Consider the following 22,555-nt stretch of genomic DNA (forward strand, 5'->3'; position numbering starts at 1 on the left):
TTCTCATAATTTGGTAAGCTGATTAATTGGTCTTTAATTCCGCGCTGTGTCGTCTTCGACCAGTACGCTGACAGAAAAGCATTCTGAAATTCCTCTACCGAGTAACACTGTCTCGCGATCGGTCTCATACGAGTTGCCGGTTCGCCTTCCAAAAAACTGCAAATAAATTCAAGTTTATGTGTTACAGGCCAAGTCGGTGGAAGAGCAAAGCTAAATTGTTGAATCCAATCCAGTGGGTGAATCTGCGTTCTATCGTTTTTAAAAACTTTAAACTTTCTCACTGACAGAAAATGTTTGTAATCAAAATTATCATCTCTGTGTGATGGAACAGGTTCAGGATCGTAAGAGTATCTATTGAACTGTGGTTGTTCGGAATCTAAGTCCCTTACTCTCTGTAGATTACTCAAATTATACGCGTTGCGCGAGTCTGACAAATGTTCATAAAGTGGCGTCTGTTGTATGTTATTATTAACTGAAATGCTTTTCATCTCTGTTACTTCTTGTTGTAAACTCGACAATTTTCTACGCAACGTGTTATTAGACGAATCGATCTCATTAATTGTCTGCTGTAAATTTTGAAATTCAGGTGTTTGGTTAAATGAAATCGGTGCAGTATCGTCTGATTTATTATCATTATTACTTTCGATAGCATCTATACGACTAGCCAATTCATCATATTTTTCAGTCAGTATTTTTGCCTGATCATCGGTTTTAGAATCGGAAGCATTAATCTGTTTTTGCAACTTACGCGTAGTTTCGCTCAGTTTTTTAACATCAGCTTTGATGACATCGCAATCCTGTGTTAGTTCTAATTGTTCGAATCTGTCTGTCACTGTTTGAATATTTACTGTGTGTGTATCTGTTTTTGATTTAAGATCAGAAATTTCATCGCGTAACTCCGCGTTCAACTGTTCTATGGCATTAATTTTGTCGGACACTGTAGTAATATTATTGTCTACATACGTCTTCGCTTTCGCGAACATTTTACGTTTGTCTTCTTATCTTTGTGGAGTGATTGTTTCGATGACTTGTCGTTTTACTTTGTTTTGATCCTGAATAAATTTACGGAAACGCGTATCACTGTTTTGTATGTGAACACTAAGACGTTCGTTAATTTGAGAGTTCTGTTGCTCGAATTTCGCGTCTATCTTTTCATCCACTGTGCGCGAAAGTTCCGCTGTCATTGTTTTAAACTCGTCGCGTAATTGTGTAGCCTTTTCAGAGCATTGTTTAGCGACTGTACTAATTTCCGCTCTAAGTGTTTCTGTTGCGGCTGTTTGCATTTCCCTTAATTCCTGAGCAACAGACTTAATTTCTTCGCTACTTTTTTTTGAACAAGCCTCAATTTCCACTCGCAACTGTTCCTTAGTGTCATGACACTGCGCGGCAACGGCTCTTATTTGTTCACTAAGCTGTCTGGAATTGTCGTCTAATTTTTCATTTAACTGTCTGGAATTGTCGTCTAATTTTTCATTTAAGTGTTGTTTGAGTTTTTCATTATCTTGTTTGACCTGTTCACTAAGTTTGTCTTGTTTTTCGTTCTGTTGTTTGAAATTTTCATCAATTTTATTAAATTTTTCATTAAACTGTTTGAAATTTTGCCGCAAAAATCCCATAATTGGATCCGATTCAAAATTAGCATTTCTATTCTCTGTGCTATTCAATGGTCGATCTGGAATTGTCTCGTTTTGCGTGACCATTTGGTCATTCTGTAATTTACATACACTGTCAGTCCCTATTTCAGAATTAAATAAGTCCGTCGTACTTTCACTACACTGACCATTTTCATTCGAAAAATTTGTTTGTATGTTACTTGAATTTTCCAAATCGAGTGTGTTAAGCTCGGCAGCGCTCATTACAATAGAGCGTTCTGCGTCATCAATTGTCGTCAAATTAACAGACGAAACAATTGAGTTCGTTTGTTCATTATCAAGGTAAAAGTCATCACTAGTGGTTGGGATGCACTGATTGTTAGTGAACGCAGGATTGTCATCATTACACTGCGTGTCACAATTACTATCAGTCACGCTGTTTAAGTCGGTAATTTCATTCAAAATACCTCGCGATACACTATTCATAGTCTTTCGCGGCATTTTCACAATAGTCACAATTATTCACAAAAGAAATAAGCACAAATACAGAAAGGCAACAAACAAATACAACAGAGCAACGAATTGCCGTTGACCTGTAGAAAGAAAGTCACAAGATTAGTAAAAGCGTAGAGCCAAATCCTAATTATATATACCTCATTTATCCTCTTAACCAGAATGCCATGTCGACGCTCCCCGACTGCTCACACACACAACTCCGCTCGACTGCTATTGCCGACATACTCCACGCAACTGAACAGAGCTACTGCTCGCAACGACTACTGACAGAGTACTGCACTGCACGACTACTACTAGCGAACTGCTCGCAACACTCGCGCGGTCAAGCGCAGACTAACTACGATAAAATGGCTCTCTGGTCAGAGACGCTGCAATGCCTCGCCATCGCTGCTGCGTTACATACGTGTTTCAACATCAAACAAAGAAAACCAGAAGATCTTCCTATTGCTGGTCACGTAAAATCAGTATAGTATCAAAAGTTGCAAGTTTCACAAAACAGAATGCCATCGCTACTACATTGATCTCTAAATGTTCTCTCTCTGGTATCAATAAATGTTCAGTTTACGTGTCACACAACTCTGGATTATCATAACTGGATAATTTATCTTCAGAATTTAACTGCGTTTAACATGAGCTGCCCGGTAATACGATTCAGTTTATCTGCAGTCAGAACTTTACTTAATATCATATTGTATTCATAGATACTAACACATGTAAAAACTCAGTATCGACAAGTAGTATTATTGCCTTTCTAAATTGATTGAAACGACAATTTAACTTCACACAAGTGTATAACGATACAGAAAAGCCTTTCAAGATTACATAACTATCAATGGTCTCAGTTACATGTAATTCTCAATTAACACTTAACCTAAGTACTGACTACTAATATAATCATAGTAAAACACATTATGAATTGTCTCTTGAATGTTCAATGTCACGAGTTATTACGATCTTCTCGATTGTTCTGTCTTAGAATACACAGTTTCGGTACAGCGAAAGAGTCCACATTATGATCAAAAACATATTATACTCATTTTTTGAAACTCTAATTACCTTTCTATGTTTAATTAATTTTCAATCAATTTGAAGGATTATAAAACCTAGTCAAATTTACAAAGAACTTCACAGTGTGAGCCCACTGTCAATATGACATAGCACACTCTTTGGCCTGTATGCAAGCAGTGATCCAGTTAGGAAAGGATTAATCTCTTGAATATGCAGGCTCAAATTATTGAACTCTGTAGTTTGAATCCTGATAAGTCCAGAATATTCTTCAGAAATATTCTGAAGTGCTTTATCTTTATTGACATTATAAAACAACACTGAGTGAATGAATCACACACGTTTAATGTTTACAGTCTGAGAATCTCTACATAATTGGTTACAACATTACGTTTCATCATTTATTTCGATATTTTAACAATGCTATAAGAGTGTCAGCAAAGTCCCCAAGGCATCTTCCCGTCGGCTGGCTGTCGGCTGCACTGTAATAATGACTGCATTCGGACACGGCCGAAACGGCAACACACTTCTGTTGTAACTTGTCGCTGTCATGGTTGTCATGCGAAACAAATCAAATACAGTTATTTTTGTAGGTATAATAGCATGGAAAACAACTGACACTATGACAAACGTTATAATTAACCTGATATCATATAGCACAAATAAACACTTCGGGTTTCACTTGCTTTTGAAGTACTACAATGCACTTGTGGCGTGAGCAATCAACACGCAAAGTTTGCTTGGAAACATGCATCTGAGGCAGTTATTTGAATGAGACGACTTGTTACTTTGAAAGTATCTAAACGATGCTCCCATTCTACATTTTGCGCCACTTTAGTGAACAATAAGTAATATTTTGTTGTGCATATTATTCATTTCTGACATTGCCTAAAAGTGACTGATTGCTAGTAAAGAATAGGGCTCCAAGACAAGATGGTGTACACTCTCTTTGTTCGTGGCTGAAGATCACGCTCAAAACTTTCTAATAAAACAACTTTATTAGGAAGCCAAAAATCGTTTCCAAATTGTAATAAAGAAAATTTTTCAATGTGTAACCAACTACAAATAACTGCCAACATGTTACATACATTTTAACAGTTCATCTGTGGTATGCAGCTGAGATACACCGATAATAAATCATGACACTTGTACAGCTGTTTTATCACAAAATATCAGATGGCAATGAAGAACCAGATGACGCCCTTTCCACCATTTAGATTTCTTGATCACCATCTTTCGATGAAGAAACAATGATGTGGCACCAGAAAATCTGATGAGTCACTGTCAGTATTCCGAAGAACAGAATTTGAGTTCCGAATCCAGGAGCTGTGCGTCGTGCTACGAGACTGCCAAAGGTAGATTCCGATTTCAAGATATACCTCCTCAAATATAAGCTTCAATTGCCTCACTGGGAGAAGAGGTCTTTAGGAAGAGTAAAAATTTTTCTTGTCTGAACGAACGAATCAGACTGTCTTGCCTCATAATATGAAATTGATACATCTTATCATAATTTATACTTCATGAGTCAACTGATAAATTATCGATGATATGGGCATATGTAAGGCTGCTATGAAAAAAAAATTCCAGTCGTCTGGTACTTTCCTTAATGTGAATACATTATGATGATTTTCCAACATCGGATTAGACAAGTATATGGCAAGTCAAAAGGCAAATAGACGAAGGGGCAGACGAAAAAAAAAGTCCATTCTGCATCAAACTGAGTTTTCTCCCTTCACAAATATGCAATTATCGTCTTTTGTAACTTCTGGACAAGAATTTTCTTCAGGAGAGATCCTATCAGCTGCGACTTTTCATCACCAAAGAGAATTGTTATTTCCAGAAAGAGAAGATGACGAGGGCATTCTCACAAAAGACGAAGGTGAGAAACAATTTTTTTCTTAGGTCGTGGTTGGAGGAGCCAAATGCAACCAAATCTTCTATCTGTTATAGAAGCTGTAAGCATTATTAACTAAATAATATTTTATTTACAATTTTCACGTTTTTCAGAAGACTTAAAAAATATGTTTGGAAAATAAATAAATAAATTTGTTTTGTTTGTGATCGCATTGTCAGTATGTAAAACTTCTGAAGTTTCGGTCACTTTTGAAAGTGACATTTTTTAGGATGTTCAAGAAGTATTAGGGGTCCCATATAAAAAACACCTTGAAGAGGTCACTTGCAACAGTGACCGAAACGTCGGTGGTTTTACATTTTACGTATTGACAATATGGACACAAACTCAGAGAAATTTTACTGAATGTGACAATGTCCGCGGAAGTGTACGTTTATATGTTTTTCGGAAAGTTTATAGACTGAAGATCCAAGAAACCTGTACACCTGCCTAATATCGTCTAGGAACACCGCGAACATGCAGAAGTACCGCAACACGAGGTGGCATGGACTCAACTAATGTCTGAAGTAATGCTGGAGGGAACTGAAACCACGAATCCTGCAGGGTTGTCCATGAAGACTACAAGGGATTGGAGATCTCTTCTGAACAGCACGTTGCAAGGCATCTCACATATGGTCAATGATTTTCATATCTGGGGAGTCTGGTGCCCAGCGGAAGTGTTTAAACTCAGAAGAGGGTTCCTAGAGCCACTCTGTAGCAATTATGGACGTGTGGGGTGTTGCATTGTCCTGCTGCAATTACCCAAGTCCGTCGGAATGCACAATGGATATGAATGGATGTTGGTGATCAGACAGGATGGTTACGTACGTGTCATTTGTCAGAGTCGTACCTAGCCGTAAGAGGGGTCCCATATCTCTACAACTGCACACGCCCCACACCAATAAAGAGCCTCCACCAGCTTGAACAATCCCTTGCTTACATGCGGGGTCCACCGAATGATTCATGAGGATGTCTCCATTCCCATACACGTCCATCCGCTCGATACAATTTGAAAGGAGACTCGCCCAACCAGGCAACATGTTTCCAGTCATCAACAGTCCCATAGCTCGCGTGTCAACAAAAACACAATGTTCAAACTCATTTCAATCTTGATAATCTGGCATCGTAGCAGCAGTAAGCGATCTAAGAACTGCGCCATATGTTTGTTGTGTTATAGGCGTTGCCGATCGCAGCACCGTATTCTGCCTGTTTACATATCTCTGTATTTGAATACGTATGACTGTACTAGTTTCTTTGGCGCATCAGCGTATCAAAAAATTTTATCAAGCGCTGCGTTGGCCATGATGTTTTCCATCTACATCTACATCTACAACCACATGGATACTCTGCAAATCGCATTTAAGTGCCTGGCAGAGGGTTCATCGAAGCACCTTCTCAATTCTCTATTATTACAATCTCGTATAGCGAGCGGAAAGAATGAACACCTATATCTTTCCGTACGAGCTCTGATTTCCCTTATTTTATCTTGGTGATCGTTGCTCCCTATGTAAGTCGGTGTCAACAATATATTTTCGCATTCGGAGGAGAAAGTTGGTGATTGGAATTTCCTGAGAAGATTCCGTCGCAACGAAAACGCCTTTCTTTTAATGACGTCCATCCCAAATCCTATATCATTTCTGTGACGCTCTCTCCCATATTTCGCGATAATACAAATCGTGCTGCCTTTCTTTGAACTTTTTCGATGCACTCCGTGAGTCCTATCTGGTAAGGATCTTACACCGCACAGCAGTATTCTAAAAGAGGACAGACAAGCGTACTGTAGGCATTCTCCTTAGTAGGTCTGTTACATTTTCTAAGTGTCCTGTCAATAAAACGCAGTCTTTGGTTAGCCTTCCCCACAACATTTTCTATGCGTTCCTTCCAATTTACGATGTTCGTAATTGTAATATCTAGGTATTTAGTTGAATTTACGACTTTTAGATTAGACTGATTTATCGTATAACCGAAGTTTAACGAGTTCCTTTTAGCACTCATGTGGATGACCTCACGCTTTTCGCTATTTAAGGTCAACTGCCACTTTTCGCACCATTCCGATATATCTTCAAAACCGTTTTGCAGTTTGTTTTGATCTTCTGATGAGTTTATTTGTCGATAAACGACAGCATCATCTACAAACAACCTAAGACGTAAGCTCAGATTGTCTCCAAAATCGTTTATATAGATAATGAACAGCAAAGGGCCTATAACGCTACCTTGGCGAACGCCAGAAATCACTTCTATTTTACTCGATGACTTTTCGTCAATTACAACAAACTGTGACCTCTCTGACAAATAACAGATCCAGTCACATAATTGAGACGATATTCCATAAGCACGCAATTTCGCTGCGATCCGCTTGTGTGGTACAGTGTCAAAAGTCTTCCGGAAATCCATAAATACGGAATCGATCTGAAATCCGATATCAATGGCACTCAGCACTTCATGTGAATAAAGAGCTAGTTGAGTTTCACAAGAACGATGTTTTCTAAACCCATGTTGAGTGTGTGTCAATAGACCGTTTTCTTCGAGGTAATTCATTATGTTCGAACACAACATATGTTCTAAAATCTTGCTACATATCGACGTTAATGATATGGGCCTGTAATTTAGACGATTACTCCTACTACCTTTCTTGAATGTTGGTGTGACTTGTGCCACTTTCCAGTCTCTGGGTACAGATCTTTCGTCGAGCGAACGGTTGTATATGATTGTTAAGTATGGAGCTAATGCATCAGCATACTCCGGAAGGAACCTAATTGGTATACAGTCTGGACCAGAAGACATGCTTTTATTAAGTGATTTGAGTTGCTTCACTACTCCGAGGATATTTACTTCTACGTTACTCATGTTGGCAGCTGTTCTTGATTCGAATTCTTTAATATTTTTGTGAAGGCATTTCGGACGGCTGTGTTTAGTAACTCTGCTTTGGTAACACTCTCATCGATAGTATCTCAATCGCTATCGTGCAGAGAAGGCATTGATTGTTTCTCTCCGCTAACATACTTCACATATCTCTTTGGATTTTCTTCCAGGTTTCGAGACACAGTTTCGTTGTGGAAACTGTTATAGGCATCTCGCATTGAAGTCCCCGCTAAATTTCGAGCTTCTGTAAAAGATCGCCAATCTTGGGGATTTTGCGTCTGTTTAAATTTGGCATGTTTGTTTCGTTGTTTCTGCAACAGTGTTCTAACCCGTTTTGTGTACCAAGGAGGATCAGCTCCGTCGTTTGTTAATTTATTTGGCATAAGTCTCTCAATTGCTGCCGATACTGTTTCTTTGAATTTAAGCCGTATCTGGTATACACTTATATTATTAATTTGGAATGAGTGGAGATTGTCTCTCAGGAAGGCGTCAAGTGAATTTTTATCTGCCATTTTGAATAGGTATATTTTTCGAGGATTTGGGGATTACAATATTCAGTCTTGTTACGACAGCTCTGTGTTCACTAATCCCTGAATCGGTTTTGATGCTCGTTATTTGATGTTCGTTATTAACTCAGTAAGTTCTCTTAGTATAAAAAAAGGAACGGCAGAGATTATGAAGTGTAGAGCACTTCGAAATGAACTTAATCGATGTGTATTTAAATTCTCAACTTCAAGCTGCTTTGAGGTCGTCTAGAAGTTGGCAGTTTAATTAGAAATTTCCTTCAGACTTTTCTTATCTTTGACTGGAACAAAGGTCCACCTTTCGGGAGTAACCTATAGTTAAAGGCAACCTAATTCTCCATTGGGAACAGTAGCAAAACAAGCAAGTGTACGTTACTACTAATGAATGCAACAACGTATTCTACCCATTTTATCAGGGTCCTGAGAAGAGTAGAGTAAGATTTAATATTGCCTGATGACTATCTTTGAGTCATGATTGTAAGCTGTAGCTGAAAAATAGCCGCTGGAAACAGTTTGTGGGTGTCGACGACGTCTTTGCCGCTAGTTATCCCACACCCTAGAACGTATCTGTAACATTGGTGTATGAGCGTCTGTACAGAATGGTTTCGCGAATTGTATTGTGCCGTATCACACTCGACATGCTGTCCTGCGGTAGAAAGCTCTAAGAGGTGTTATGTTGTTGTTTCTTATAGATGATGGCTGAAAAAATGAAAGCAGCGGATATGCTAGACCTCTGTACTTGCATGTGGTCTGAGTGTGTCGATTAGCACCAGATACCCTCGAGTTTAACGGATAGTCCCACTGAACGTTGTTTTGGCCAGCATTTTAATATTGATCCATCGAAGTCGACAAATGTGACGTGTTATGCTATAATAGACCACAGCTGAACTAAAGGAGATTTCTCTCTCTCACACACTTTTTCCTGTCTTGCACTCTCTCCCGTAGACCTTCCAGGTTGGAACACACTGCTTCTGTAATGCCATCGATCCATCTCATCCTCTGACGTCCTCTTCTTCTAGTTCCTTCAATCTTCTCCAGCATTAATGTTTTTTCCAGCGAGGCATGCCTTCGCATTGTGTGTCCAAAGTAGGTCAGCTTTTGTTTTAACATTAGACCTTCCAGGGAGAAATCTGGTTTTATTTGCTCCAATATTGATCTGTTGGTTCTCTTTGCAGTCCGTGGAACTCTAAGAAGTTTCCTCCAACACCACAATTCGAAGGAGTCAATTCTTCGCCGTTCAGCCTTTCTAATGGTCCAGGTCTCACATCCATACATCACAACTGGAAAGACCATAGCCCTCACAATACGGATCTTTGTTGCTAGTGTTATATCTCTGGAACTTATAACCTTGTCAAGGTTTGACATCGCCTGTCTACCGAGCAACAGGCGTCTCTTGATTTCATGGCTGCAGTCGCAATCAGCAGAGATCTGGGAACCGAGATAACTGAATGTGGTCACTACCTCCATGGTTTCTCCTGCTATATCCCACGAATTGGTAGGTGTAGTTGCCATAATTTTCGTTTTCTTCACATTCAGCATAAGACCGGCATTTTCGCTTTCGTCTTTCACCTTCAGTAAGAGTGTTCTCAATTCTTCTTCACTTTCTGCCAACAGGAGCGTATCATCCGCGTACCTGAGGTTGTTTACATTTATTCCAGCTATTTTAACTCCTGTTTCTCCTTCATCTAGCCTTGCATTCCTCATAACATGTTCTGCATACAGATTGAATAAGTACGGTGACAGTATGCAGCCTTGCCGGACCCCTTTCTGAATCTTTATCCATTTCGTTGTTCCATACATAGTTCTCACCGTGGCTTCTTGGTCAAGGTATAAACTCTGTATCAGATGAATGAGGTGATCTGGTACACCCATGTTTTTCAGTACGTTCCATAATTTGTTGTGATCGACGCAGTCAAAGGCTTTAGCGTAGTCAATAAAGCAGAGGTACACATCTTTCTGGAATTCTCTCGCTTTTTCCATAATTCAGCGAATGTTAGCAATTTGATCTCTAGTTCCTCTTCCTTCCCTAAATCCAGCTTGTTCTTCTGGTAGCTCTCGATCTAGATATTGGCGAAGTCTATTTTGTAAGATTTTCAACATAACTTTGCTAGCATGTGAAATAAGTGCGATTGTTCGGTAATCTGAGCATTCTTTAGAACTTCTCTTCTTTGGAATGGGGATGAATATTGATTTTTTCCAGTCTTCTGGCCACTGCTGCGTGATCCATATTTTTTGACATATTGAGTGCAGCACTTTCACTGCATCCGTTCCAGTGACTTTAAACAATTCTGCTGGTATTTCATCATGTCCACTAGTTTTGTTATCAGCCATATTTTCAAGGGCCCACTGGATTTCGCTCCCCAAAATATCTGGCTCTAGTTCTAAATTAACATTAACATCAGCAGTAGGAGCCCTATCATTATGCAGTTCTTTCTTGTATAGGTCTTCTACATATTCTGCCCATCTTTCCTTAACATCCTACGCTTCACTCAGATCTTTCCCATTTCTGTCTTTTATCATTCCAATTTTTGCCTGGAATTTTCCTTTAATTTCTCTAATTTTCTTTTAAAGATCTCTTGTCTTCCCCATTCGGTTACTATCTTCAGCTTCCTTGCACTGTTCATTAAGGAATATATTTTTATCTCTTCTAGCTAATTTCTGAAAATCTTTATTTAATTCAAACATAGCCGATCTATCTCCCTTGATTTTTGCTTTCCTTCGTTCTTCTCCAACTTGCAGTGCCTCAACTGATAGCCATCTAGCCTTCTTACTGTTCCTTTTCTTGGGAATGTGTTTCTCTGCGGCCTCCTTGACAGTATTAGCTACTTCTGTCCACATCTCTTGCGAGCTTTTGTCCTCCAGCTGTAATACATTAAATCTGTTTTGTACCTTTACAGCGTAGTCGGAGGGTATAGAATTAAGGTCGTATCTGCAGGTTGGGACACTTTTTGCTACATTATGAAGTTTCAGTCGAAATTTTGCAATCAGGAGCTCATGATCTGATTCGCAGTCAGCACCAGGTCTTGTTGTAGCTGACTGAACCGCGCTCTTCCACCTCTGATTACAAAGTATGTAATCAATTTGGTTCCGGTGTTATCCATCTGGCGAAGTCTAGGTATATAGGCGTCATTTTGGTAGTTGAAACAGTGTATTAGTAATTATCAATGAATTTTCTTGGCAGAATTCTAGGAGTCTCTGTCCAGCTTCATTTGTTGTACCAAGACCATATTTCCCTGTTATACCTTCTACAGCTTGATTTCCCACTTTTGCATTCCAATCTCCAACTATGAAGACGATATCCTTTTTTGGTGTTGACAGTAGTAATTCTTGTAAATCTCCATAGAACTGGTCAATAATTTCCTTTTCAGCATCGGTTGTTGGTGCATAAACTTCAATTACTGTGATGTTGAGGGGCTGACCTTGAAGTCTGATGGACATCATTCTATCATTTTTATATTTGCATCCCATTACAGCTTTTTTCACTTTATCACTAACTATGAAGGCTACTCCATTACTTCTGTTGTTATCGTGCCCAGAATAATACACCATATGGCCATCTGAAGCAAATTCTCCCATGCCAGTCCACCTTATTTCACTTATTCCCAATATGTCGATGTTAATTTTCTCCATTTGTCTTTTCACTATGTCTAGTTTTCCTTGATACATGGATCTTACACTCCATGTTCCTATGCAGTGCTTCTCTTTGCACCATCTTACTCTTCATGAAGCTCCTCTCAACCTGGTTCCCCCCGGAGATCCGATCGGGGAACTTGAAACTCTGGAACATTTTGAGCTGAGTGAAGCCATGGGGTTTTCTTGGGATAGTTCAGTGGTGGTTTCCCATTGCCATCCACTGTCCTCCAACTCCTACCTGCTCACCGACTCAGTTTCCCACTGGGGTTGGTTACCCAACCTTCCGCTGAGTTGCTCGGCTTAACAGGGGCACCACGTGTAGGTAGGAAGTTGGAGAACTGAGGTGACAGAGACTGTGAGAACTAAAGGAGATTTATAACATCCAAAATCGCCAACTACATAATGAGTTTTAGCTCAATGATAGTAGCCGCATCTGTCTAAAATAGAATATTGTCGTTATGAAGTTATAGTACTTGTGAACATAGTTTAGCTTGGTGACATTGTTTTAGTATCAATTTTGTAGTGAACATTAAGTATTTAGAACCACAAAACTATTACTAGTAAATATTAACTGCTTGGCAGTGCAAGTTTGTTAACACGGAGCAGATGCTGAGGCTAAATGGCGTTGCCGAATTAGGAAATTAAGTCAGTTATCTGTGACACTTCTATGCTGTTTTGTGACAACAACATTTGCCATTGTTAAGTGCAGATAAAGATTTATAAACTCAGTCACTGTTAGAGCAGCATTTTTGATTGTTTGTTCGTTAGCTATAAATTTAGGGCTGTGGCAGAATATTTAACTTATGTTACGAATACATCTTTATGACTCACTGTGTTACAGTTCGCCAATATTTATTAACCATGAGACTGAAAATGTCATTGAAAAACCTTCGGCAGTTACCCTTGCATCAGAACCGCATGAAGAAATCTAGATTATATCGACATCAAGACCACTAAATAATTTGAGAAAAGCATATGATATGCTGCAGTTGTATTGGGAGACAAAACCATAATACTGATGATGTCCAGGGCACTCTGGAAAGTTGAGACTGAAAGTCTTATAAACAGGGTAACTTGAAGAAGATGGTATCTTCGTATGTGGAGAGTTCGAGTCAGTCCTTCAATAAAAGAAAAACGAAGTGTTGGTAAACAATCCCAGCTTTACAATTCCAAGATAATGGATTTGTCCAGATCTCTTTTACTTTTATTTTAAGTACTTTAAGTAACTAATTCAATCTTTCAACTTCCTGACATTTTTCTGTGTAAAGCAGGTAGATTCTGATTCAGATCAAGCACAATACTTTTGCAGAGAATTGTATAATTTTGCTGCACTGTAGAATTAGCACATAAATTATATAACTGGGCTCTGTCGCTAGTTTTCATTCATTTATGTGAATGGTTTAATCAAATGGAATCGTTATCACATTCTTCACCTGTCTTCCATTTTCAGGTTACGTCCGTGACGCGACAGGAGACTACCCACTGTGTATTCACCTGCTGACTGTGTTGTTGCTCGTCGCCATGGCGGCTTGGCTCATAGAGGGCGCCATGCATTGGTGCCACCGAAAGAGATGATTCCAAACTTCAGTTAACGATGAAGAGTAACCAGACGGAGAACAATGATGTCTCTCTCTACATCTGAACAGGAATCTTATATTTAAAGCATTATTGCACATCTGTAAGCTTCTTCATGAAATCTCATAGGGAAATTAAGTTATAAATTGTGTGTTTATTTGACGTGTGTTAATTTCATCTTTACTCATGTTACCCTTCTGGCAGAAATCAACAATGCTAACTTCTCAATATTTATAGTGGGACGTCACATGGAACATATTGTAAGTTAACCACATACATAACTACGTCTTGCAGAGTTTAGCAAGTCCTGTGAAATTGTAAAATGTACAAATGGTGCTTTCAACCAAAACAGTGTTGAAACGATGTAAAACAGAAATAAAGGTAATTTCAGGAGTAAAAAGAACAGAAATATTTTTTTTCCTGATTAACAAATATCTTACTATACGACACTGTAATGCATGTATCTGGATGCCTCATAAACAAAAATATCTCTTGAATGATAGCGTTGCCATACTATCATGTGTCTATACCAAAAATGTGCCAAATGCAACAGAAATTTCTCTGTGAATGGAACAAAATAGATAATGATGTTGGAGGATCAGTTTAAACTTGAGCGCCGAAACTTCTGATTCTCTTTCTGCCTTATACAGATTCATTGTTACAAGTCGCTCATTGATTTCAGTGACGTTTAATACGATTTAGCAGTTTTGTATCGACCTATTTTGTCCACTTCTCCATGACTGGATTATTCATTTGTCTAAGTAACGTTATCCCCTTCCTCTTCCTTTCAAAATATCATGCAGTTCACTTTACTCCTTCATTGCTGTGATACAAACAGACATACTTAAAATGTTTTTCTCTAATTCCAACAAAAGATTGGAATAAATAAATCTCTACTCTTCGTGAAGGATGTGTAAATATATTTAAGTATATTGTACTACTGTACCTCTGTAATTCATCTTTACTCACTATGTAATGTCGAACATGTTATCCTAAATGGCTAATTTAAAAGATTTCTCCGTGTCTAAAACTACCTTGGTGGATTATTGGTTCTTCTTATGTCTCCCTTCAGTTGCTGACTCGAAGTTGAGGCTCGACTGCATTTATATGAAGGCCTGAGAGCAATAAACAATGTGTAAAAAAAGAGAATCACCCGATTTCGCACGTCTATAGTTCTGAAACTAATAAACATATGCAATGAATTTTGGTTTTTGATGAACAGGAAACTCAAAAACTTTTTTTTCATACCTTTTCATAGGTTTTCAATATGCCCTACTTGAGATGTACGGTATATGTGAATGTGATATTCAAATTGTTCTCACACTGTAGCGAGCATATCTTCAACTACAGATTCCACAGCTGCTGTTGTGCAATGTCTCAGTTCATTCATTGTTGTTGGTAACGGAACCACATAGAGTCTTTTATAAACCCCACAAGAAATAATCACACACAGTCAGGTCTGGTGACGTTGGAGGCCAGTAACGTAAGGTTGAATCATTTGGTCCAGTGCCGCCGACCCATCGTTCAGTAATCCTTTGAATTAAAAATTCCCGCACTTCCAGATGTAAGTGTGGCGGTGCCCCATCCTGTTGGTAAACGAAGTCGTTCGAATGTCTCCAACTGTGTGAAAAGAAAGTTAACCATATCGAGATACATGCCTCCTATAAAGTGTTCTCGCCAAAGAAAAATGGTCCATTCCTGTTTTTCCGTGAAACTGCACAAAACACATTAAATTTTGGAGAATCCTTCTTATGTTATACAACTTCCTGTGGTTGTTCAGTACCCCACATTCTCACATTATGACGGATCACACGTCTATTTAAATGGAATGTTGCCTCATCACTAAACACTAAGCGTGGATTCAAACTGTCATCCTCCATGTTGCCAAGAACGAAATTACAGAACTCCACATGTTGCTGTTTGTCATCTTCACAGCATCCTTTCATGTAAAACACATCTTTAAAATACCTCTGCCAAGATAAATATTCGTCAGTATATTATTCAAAAAATGTGTGAAATGACATGAGGAGCTTCAGAAGATATCTTGCGCACGTCATTCGTTCCGCTGGTCTTCTCAAAGGCCGAGTGTTATGCCTCGCTGTGGCTAAACATTTGCCACACTAACTTGATCGACTTCCAGTTGAAACACACTATGCAGTTAATAACTGGGGCAATACTAGCAAAACCCATTTATTGGCTTCCTATGCTGAGCAACATTTGTCCTCTCGCAATCTGTAGAAGCGAGACCTTGCTTCAGGAATACAACAAGCTACAGGAGAACCTGGAATTACCGGTAGAGGGAGACATACCAAGTTGCCACGAAATACACTCCGTTCAAGAAACACACTTTTACGGCAAGCAGAACAGTTAAATGCTAGTAAAATTGAGGTGACAGTCCTGTGGGTTCGGAACTGTCGACTTACTGAAAATCCTGAAGAGCGTGAATGACTCCGAAAATATAACTGTGATCTACTGAAACAGAAATCGACAGGAAAGTATGGGTCAAATGGAACAGAGCCCGCAGAGGGCATGATCGATGCACATAATAATTTTACAAATGGGGTGCTACAGAATCTCCAGTTTGTAAGAGTGGGGCTCCGAACAGACAATCAAGCACATTAGAGATGAATGACCCTTGCTTCCTATCAGGGGAGTCGGAGCGACTGCATGAAAGCTGACGATACAGGTCTTATATTTATTACGAACTGAGATATTGACATTTTATTAGTTTTATAAGTAGTTTTGTCTTTCTGTATTCTTATCGTTTGCATATATTAGTGTTATATAACTGTATTTTTACACTCCATGTGATCTACAAGAATAAATCAATTAAATCTACATGTTATTTTAGTCATTAATTTGAAAGCACTAGGTGACAACTGATAGAGTATAGCTTTCATAATTACCTGGTTGTGGGTATTATTCTTTACAGTAGTACGATAAAGCTATCCTCGGAATCTGACACTAAATTTTGTGAATTTCTGGTTTCAGAAAACGCGTTTTGTTTCTTATTTATGTGTCCACAAATCTGAACCGGAGTGACACTTTTTCGTCGCTAACCTAGCATCATTCTGCTAACATCAATTACGACACTAAACTGTAACATATAGAAACTAATAAGAGAAACTACATGTTACAAACTTAGACAGCATTGTATTCTGCACATGAAAATTATGACATTTCTGATGTCATAGCGAAATCGGATGTACATTCTCAGAATAGTCCTGGTAATGACATTATCAGAAGGAGTTTCACATCACCTGAACATCTGGGAATGTTTCGAGTGGGGACGAATAAGTGACCCTATTTAAACTAAAAGATAACTACAGTGTGAAGTAAAAACATAATAATAATCAAATTATAAACAGTCTTTGGACGTACACATGTTTGGCGGGCTATTCAGTAACACTTAATCCATATCCATACTAAAATTATAAATGCGAAAGTAACTCTGTCTTTTACGCTTTCACGGCTAACCTGCTGCATCAGTTTTGATAAAATTTTCTATGGAGGTAGCTTAAACGCTGCGGAAGAGCATAGGCTACTGTAGAAGGGGGTAGTAGAAGATATTTATTGATTTGAAGAATATAACGTGAAAAATGGAAGCATGATTACTCTTTCAGAAAGCTATTTATTCTTTGTCTTTTGAACTTTATCACATTTCTGAAAGTGTTCTCTTTGTTTGATATGTTCTACATAATGCGATTCCACGTAATGAATACGTACTTATACAATCCTTAACGTGCTTTTTCTATGCAATCCATACTTCCATACTGGTATTACAAATACGAAAGTGAGTTTATGTTACGTTTTTGCGACTAAACCACTGAAACGATATCCATGATATTTGACGTGAAATAGCCTGAACCCTAGTGAAGAAGATATGCAACTTTAGGAAGTGTGTAGTACAACATATTTATCAATTTGAGTATTTACTCTTTCATTTTTGAATTATGGGATATTTGTGAAAATGGTTTTAGTCGTTGATATATTCGTAACCAATACAATGTTTATTTAGTTCTCAACTCGTTTGATCAATCCTCAGCCAGTGTTATTAACTGTGAAAGTAACTAACTTGTTACGTTTTCACGACTCTCTCGCTGAACCAATTCCTGTGGCATTTAGTATGGAGATAGCTTGAACCCTCAGGAAGACCACAGGCTACTTTACTTTTTGACTGTTATTAACATTTTTAAGTATGGTATATGTGAGTGGCAAGCAGACGAGGCTGGTAGGCCATTTTTAGTGTCTATAGATTATTCCGCGACAGTGCAAATCCAATATTACTGTGCCCGTTTTCAGTTCCTGCAGCACCTTGCATAGCTAGAGAGTTTTGGTGGATAAACAACAATAAAATCGGACGATAAGCCTGAGAACCATATTTAAAACTATTACTATAAGCCTCGCAAACGTAAGTCTGATTGAGCGCTTAGTCCTAAGAGAGCTCACGCTGCCCAAGTTAATCGAATTCAACAAATCTCAGAGCAATCTCATGTCCCCAAGAGCTTGGATGCAGAACGTAGGGGTGTACAGACGTTAGAACAGCCGTAAGCCCGTCTAATTTTAGACGCTGAGTGCCACTCGTCTCTTAGCAACTACCGAGAAGCTTGATGACTCACAACAATGTCGTCATTTAAAGGCTGTACAGCAAACAGAGAGTAATGCCTTTACCTGTGGATAGTGGGAGGCGTTTGGTGGGGCTGCATTTGATTATGATAAATTAACTATGTTAATCACCAATTAATTATCGTAGGGAGATGGATCAAAACTATAGATACCATAGTGCATCAAAATGGACGGAAGAAACGATTGGTATGTGTTTCTCTGGTAGCAAAATCTCACATCCAGTACTAGGTGAGCCAGAGAAACTCCTAAAATCTCCTCTTCTGCATGAATGTAATGAATGGAGACAACCTGAAAATAATTAGTAAATATAGTTCAGGCTTTCAGATTCGACACACAGCAAAATAATAGATATACATTCATTATGTACCTACATACCGCCACTGCATGCATTTTTCATACACACGTCTCTGCACCCTCCGTAAACCATGGACCTTGCCGTTGGTGGGGAGGTTTGCGTGCCTCAGCGATACAGATAGTCGTACAGTAGGGGTAACCACAACGGAGGGGTATCTGTTGAGAGGCCAGACAAACGTGGGGTTCCTGAAGAGGGGCAGCAGCCTTTTCAGTAGTTGCAGGGGCAACAGTCTGGACGATTAACACATCTGGCCTTGTAACACTAACCAAAACGGCCTTGTTGTGCTGGAACTGCGAACGGCTAAAGCAAGGGTAAAGTACAGCCGTAATTTTTCCCGAGGGCATGTAGCTTTAGTGCATGGTTAAATGATGATGCCGTCCTCTTCGGCAAAATATTCCGGAGGTAAAATAGTCCCCCATTCGGAGACTGCTCAGGAGGATGTCTTTATCAGGAGAAACAAAACTGGCGTTCTACGGATCCGAGCGTGGAATGTCAGGTCCCTTAATCGGGCATGTAGGTTAGAAAATTTAAAAAGGGAAATGGATAGGTTAAAGTTAGATATAGTGGGAATTAGTGAAGTTCACTGGCTGGACGAACAAGACTTCTTGTCAGGTGAATATAGGCTTATAAACACAAAATCAAATAGAGGTAATGCAGGAGTAGGTTTAATAATGAATAAAAAATAGGAGTGCGGGTAAACTGCTAAGAACAGCACAGTGAACGCATTATTGTAGCCTAGATATACACGAAGCCCACGCCTACCACAGTAGTACAAGTTTAATTCCCAACTAGCTCCGCAGACGAAGCAGAGAGTGAAGGAATGTATGATGGGAAGAAATTATTCTGACAGTGAAGGGAGACGAAAATTTAATAGTGTTGGGGGACTGGAATTGGATAGTAGAAAAAGGAAGAGAAGGAAAAGTAGTAGGTGAATAAGGAATGCAGGTAAGGAATGAAAGAGGGAGCCACCTGGTATAATTTTGCAGAGAGAATAACTTAATCATTGCTAACACTTGGTTTAAAAATCATAATAGAAGACTGTACACATGGAAGAGGCCTGGAGACACTGGAGGGTTTCAGATAGATTATGTAATGGTAAGACAGAGATTTAGGAACCAGGTTTTAAGCAGTAAGGCATTTGCATGGGGCGGATGTGAATTCTGACCACAATCTATTGTTTATGAACTGTACATTAAAAATGAAGAAACGGCAAAAAAGGTGGGAATTTAACGAGATGGGACCTGTTCAACTGAAAGAACCAGAGGTTGTAGAGAGTTTAGAAGAGAGCTTTAGGGAACGATTAATGAGAACAGAGGCAAGAAATATGGTAGAAGAAGATCGGGTAGCTTTGAGAGATGAAATAGTGAAGGCAGCAGAGGATCAAGTAAGTAAAAAGACGAGGGCTAGTAGAAATCCCTTGGTAACAGAAGAGATATTGAATTGATGAAAGGAGAAAATATAAAAATGCAGTAAATGACGCAGGCAAAAAGGAATACAAATGTCTCAAAATGAGATCGACAGGAAGTGCAAAATGGCTAAGCATGGATGGCTATAGGACAAATGTAAGGATGTAGAGGCATACATCACTAGGGGTAAGATAGATGCTGCCCAGAGGAAAATTAAAGAAATCTTTAGAGAAAAGAGAACCAATTGTATGAATATCAAGACCCCACATGGAAAACCAGTCCTAAACGAAGAAGGGAGAGCAGAAAGGTGGAAGGAGTATATAAAGGGTCTATATAAGGCCGAAGGGCAATATTATGGAAATGGAAGAGGACGTAGGTGAAGATGAAATGGGAGAAATGATACTGCGTGAACAATTTGACAGTGCGCTAGAAGGCATAAGTCAAAACAAGGCCCCAGGAGTAGACAAAATTCCATTAGAACTACTGATAGCTTTGGGAGAGCCAGCCCTGAAAAAACTCTACCATCTGGAGGGCAAGTTGTATGAGACAGCTGAAATACCCCAGACTGCAAGAAGAATGTAATAATTCCAATCTCAAAGAAAGCCGTTGTTGACAGAAGTGAAAATTAGCGAACTATCAGTTCAATAAGTCATTGTTGCAAAATACTGACGCGAATTCTTTACAGAGGAATGGAAAACCTGGTAGAAGCCGATCATGGGGAAGATCAGTTTGGTCTCCGTAGAAATGTAGGAACACATGAGGCAATACTGACCCTACGACATATCTTAGAAGATAGTTTAAGGAAAGGCAAACGTACGTTTCTAGCTTTTGTAGACTTAGAGCGATCATTTGGCAATTTTGACTGGAATACTCTCTTTCCACTTCTGAAGGTGACAGGGGTCAAATACAGGGAGCGATAGGCTATTTACAATTTCTACAGAAAACAGATAGTTACAAGAGTCGAGGGGCACGAAAGGGAAGCAGTGGTTGGGATGGGTACGAGACAGGTTGTAGCCTATCACCATTGTTATTCAGTCTATACATTGAGCAAGCAGTAAAGAATACAAAAGAAAAATTTGTAGTACGAAATGAGATCCGTGGAGAAGAAATAAAAGCTTTCAGGTTCGCTGATAACATTGTAATTCTGTCAGAGACAGCAAAGGACCTGGAAGAGTAGTTGAATGGAACGGCCAGTGTTTTGAAAGGAGGCTATAAGATGAACATCAACAAAAGCAAAACTAGGATAATGGAATATATATTCTGGTTAAATCAGGTGATGCTGAGGGAATTAGATTAGGAAATGAGACACTTAAAGTAGTAGATGAGTTTTGCTATTTGGGGAGCAAAATAACTGATGATGGTGGAAGTAGGAAGGATATAAAATGTAGACTGGCAATGGTAAGGAAAGCGTTTCCGAAGAAGACAAATTTGTTAACATCGTGTATAGATTTAAATGTCAGGAAGTCGTTTCTGAAAGTATTTGTGTGGAGTGTTGCCATGTATGGAAGCGAAACGTGGACGATAAATACACTCCTGGAAATTGAAATAAGATCACCGTGAATTCATTGTCCCAGGAAGGGGAAACTTTATTGACACATTCCTGGGGTCAGATACATCACATGATCACACTGACAGAACCACAGGCACATAGACACAGGCAACAGAGCATGCACAATGTCGGCACTAGTACAGTGTATATCCACCTTTCGCAGCAATGCAGACTGCTATTCTCCCACGGAGACGATCGTAGAGATGCTGGATGTAGTCCTGTGGAACGGCTTGCCATGCAATTTCCACCTGGCGCCTCAGTTGGACCAGCGTTCGTGCTGGACGTGCAGACCGCGTGAGACGACGCTTCATCCAGTCCCAAACATGCTCAATGGGGGACAGATCCGGAGATCTTGCTGGCCAGGGTAGTTGACTTACACCTTCTAGAGCACGTTGGGTGGCACGGGATACATGCGGACGTGCATTGTCCTGTTGGAACAGCAACTTCCCTTGCCGGTCTAGGAATGGTAGAACGATGGGTTCGATGACGGTTTGGATGTACCGTGCACTATTCAGTGTCCCCTCGACGATCACCAGTGGTGTACGGCCAGTGTAGGAGATCGCTCCCCACACCATGATGCCGGGTGTTGGCCCTGTGTGCCTCGGTCGTATGCAGTCCTGATTGTGGCGCTCACCTGCACGGCGCCAAACACGCATACGACCATCATTGGCACCAAGGCAGAAGCGACTCTCATCGCTGAAGACGACACGTCTCCATTCGTCCCTCCATTCACGCCTGTCGCGACACCACTGGAGGCGGGTTGCACGATGTTGGGGCGTGGGCGGAGGACGGCCTAACGGTGTGCGGGACCGTAGCCCAGCTTCATGGAGATGGTTGCGAATGGTCCTCGCCGATACCCCAGGAGCAACAGTGTCCCTAATTTGCTGGGAAGTGGCGGTGCGGTCCCTACGGCACTGCGTAGGATCCTACGGTCTTGGCGTGCATCCGTGCGTCGCTGCGGTCCGGTCCCAGGTCGACGGGCACGTGCACCTTCCGCCGACCACTGGCGACAACATCGATG

The 22,555-nt window shown here is 39.8% G+C and overlaps 1 protein-coding gene across 1 annotated transcript in view; it reads left to right on the top strand.

Moving 5' to 3' along the window:
- The window catches only part of LOC124616696, a 59,986-nt gene extending 46,114 nt beyond the window's left edge, over positions 1 to 13,872 (top strand). Inside the window, exon 4 of the mRNA XM_047145034.1 lies at positions 13,474 to 13,872. Within this exon, the coding sequence (XP_047000990.1) occupies positions 13,474 to 13,598 (125 nt within the window). The 3' untranslated portion in view covers positions 13,599 to 13,872. The remainder of the gene's footprint in view (positions 1 to 13,473) is intronic.
- The last annotated feature ends 8,683 nt before the right edge of the window (positions 13,873 to 22,555 follow it).

Source organism: Schistocerca americana, chromosome 5 (genome assembly GCF_021461395.2).
Source record: "Schistocerca americana isolate TAMUIC-IGC-003095 chromosome 5, iqSchAmer2.1, whole genome shotgun sequence".
NCBI lineage: Eukaryota > Metazoa > Arthropoda > Insecta > Orthoptera > Acrididae > Schistocerca > Schistocerca americana.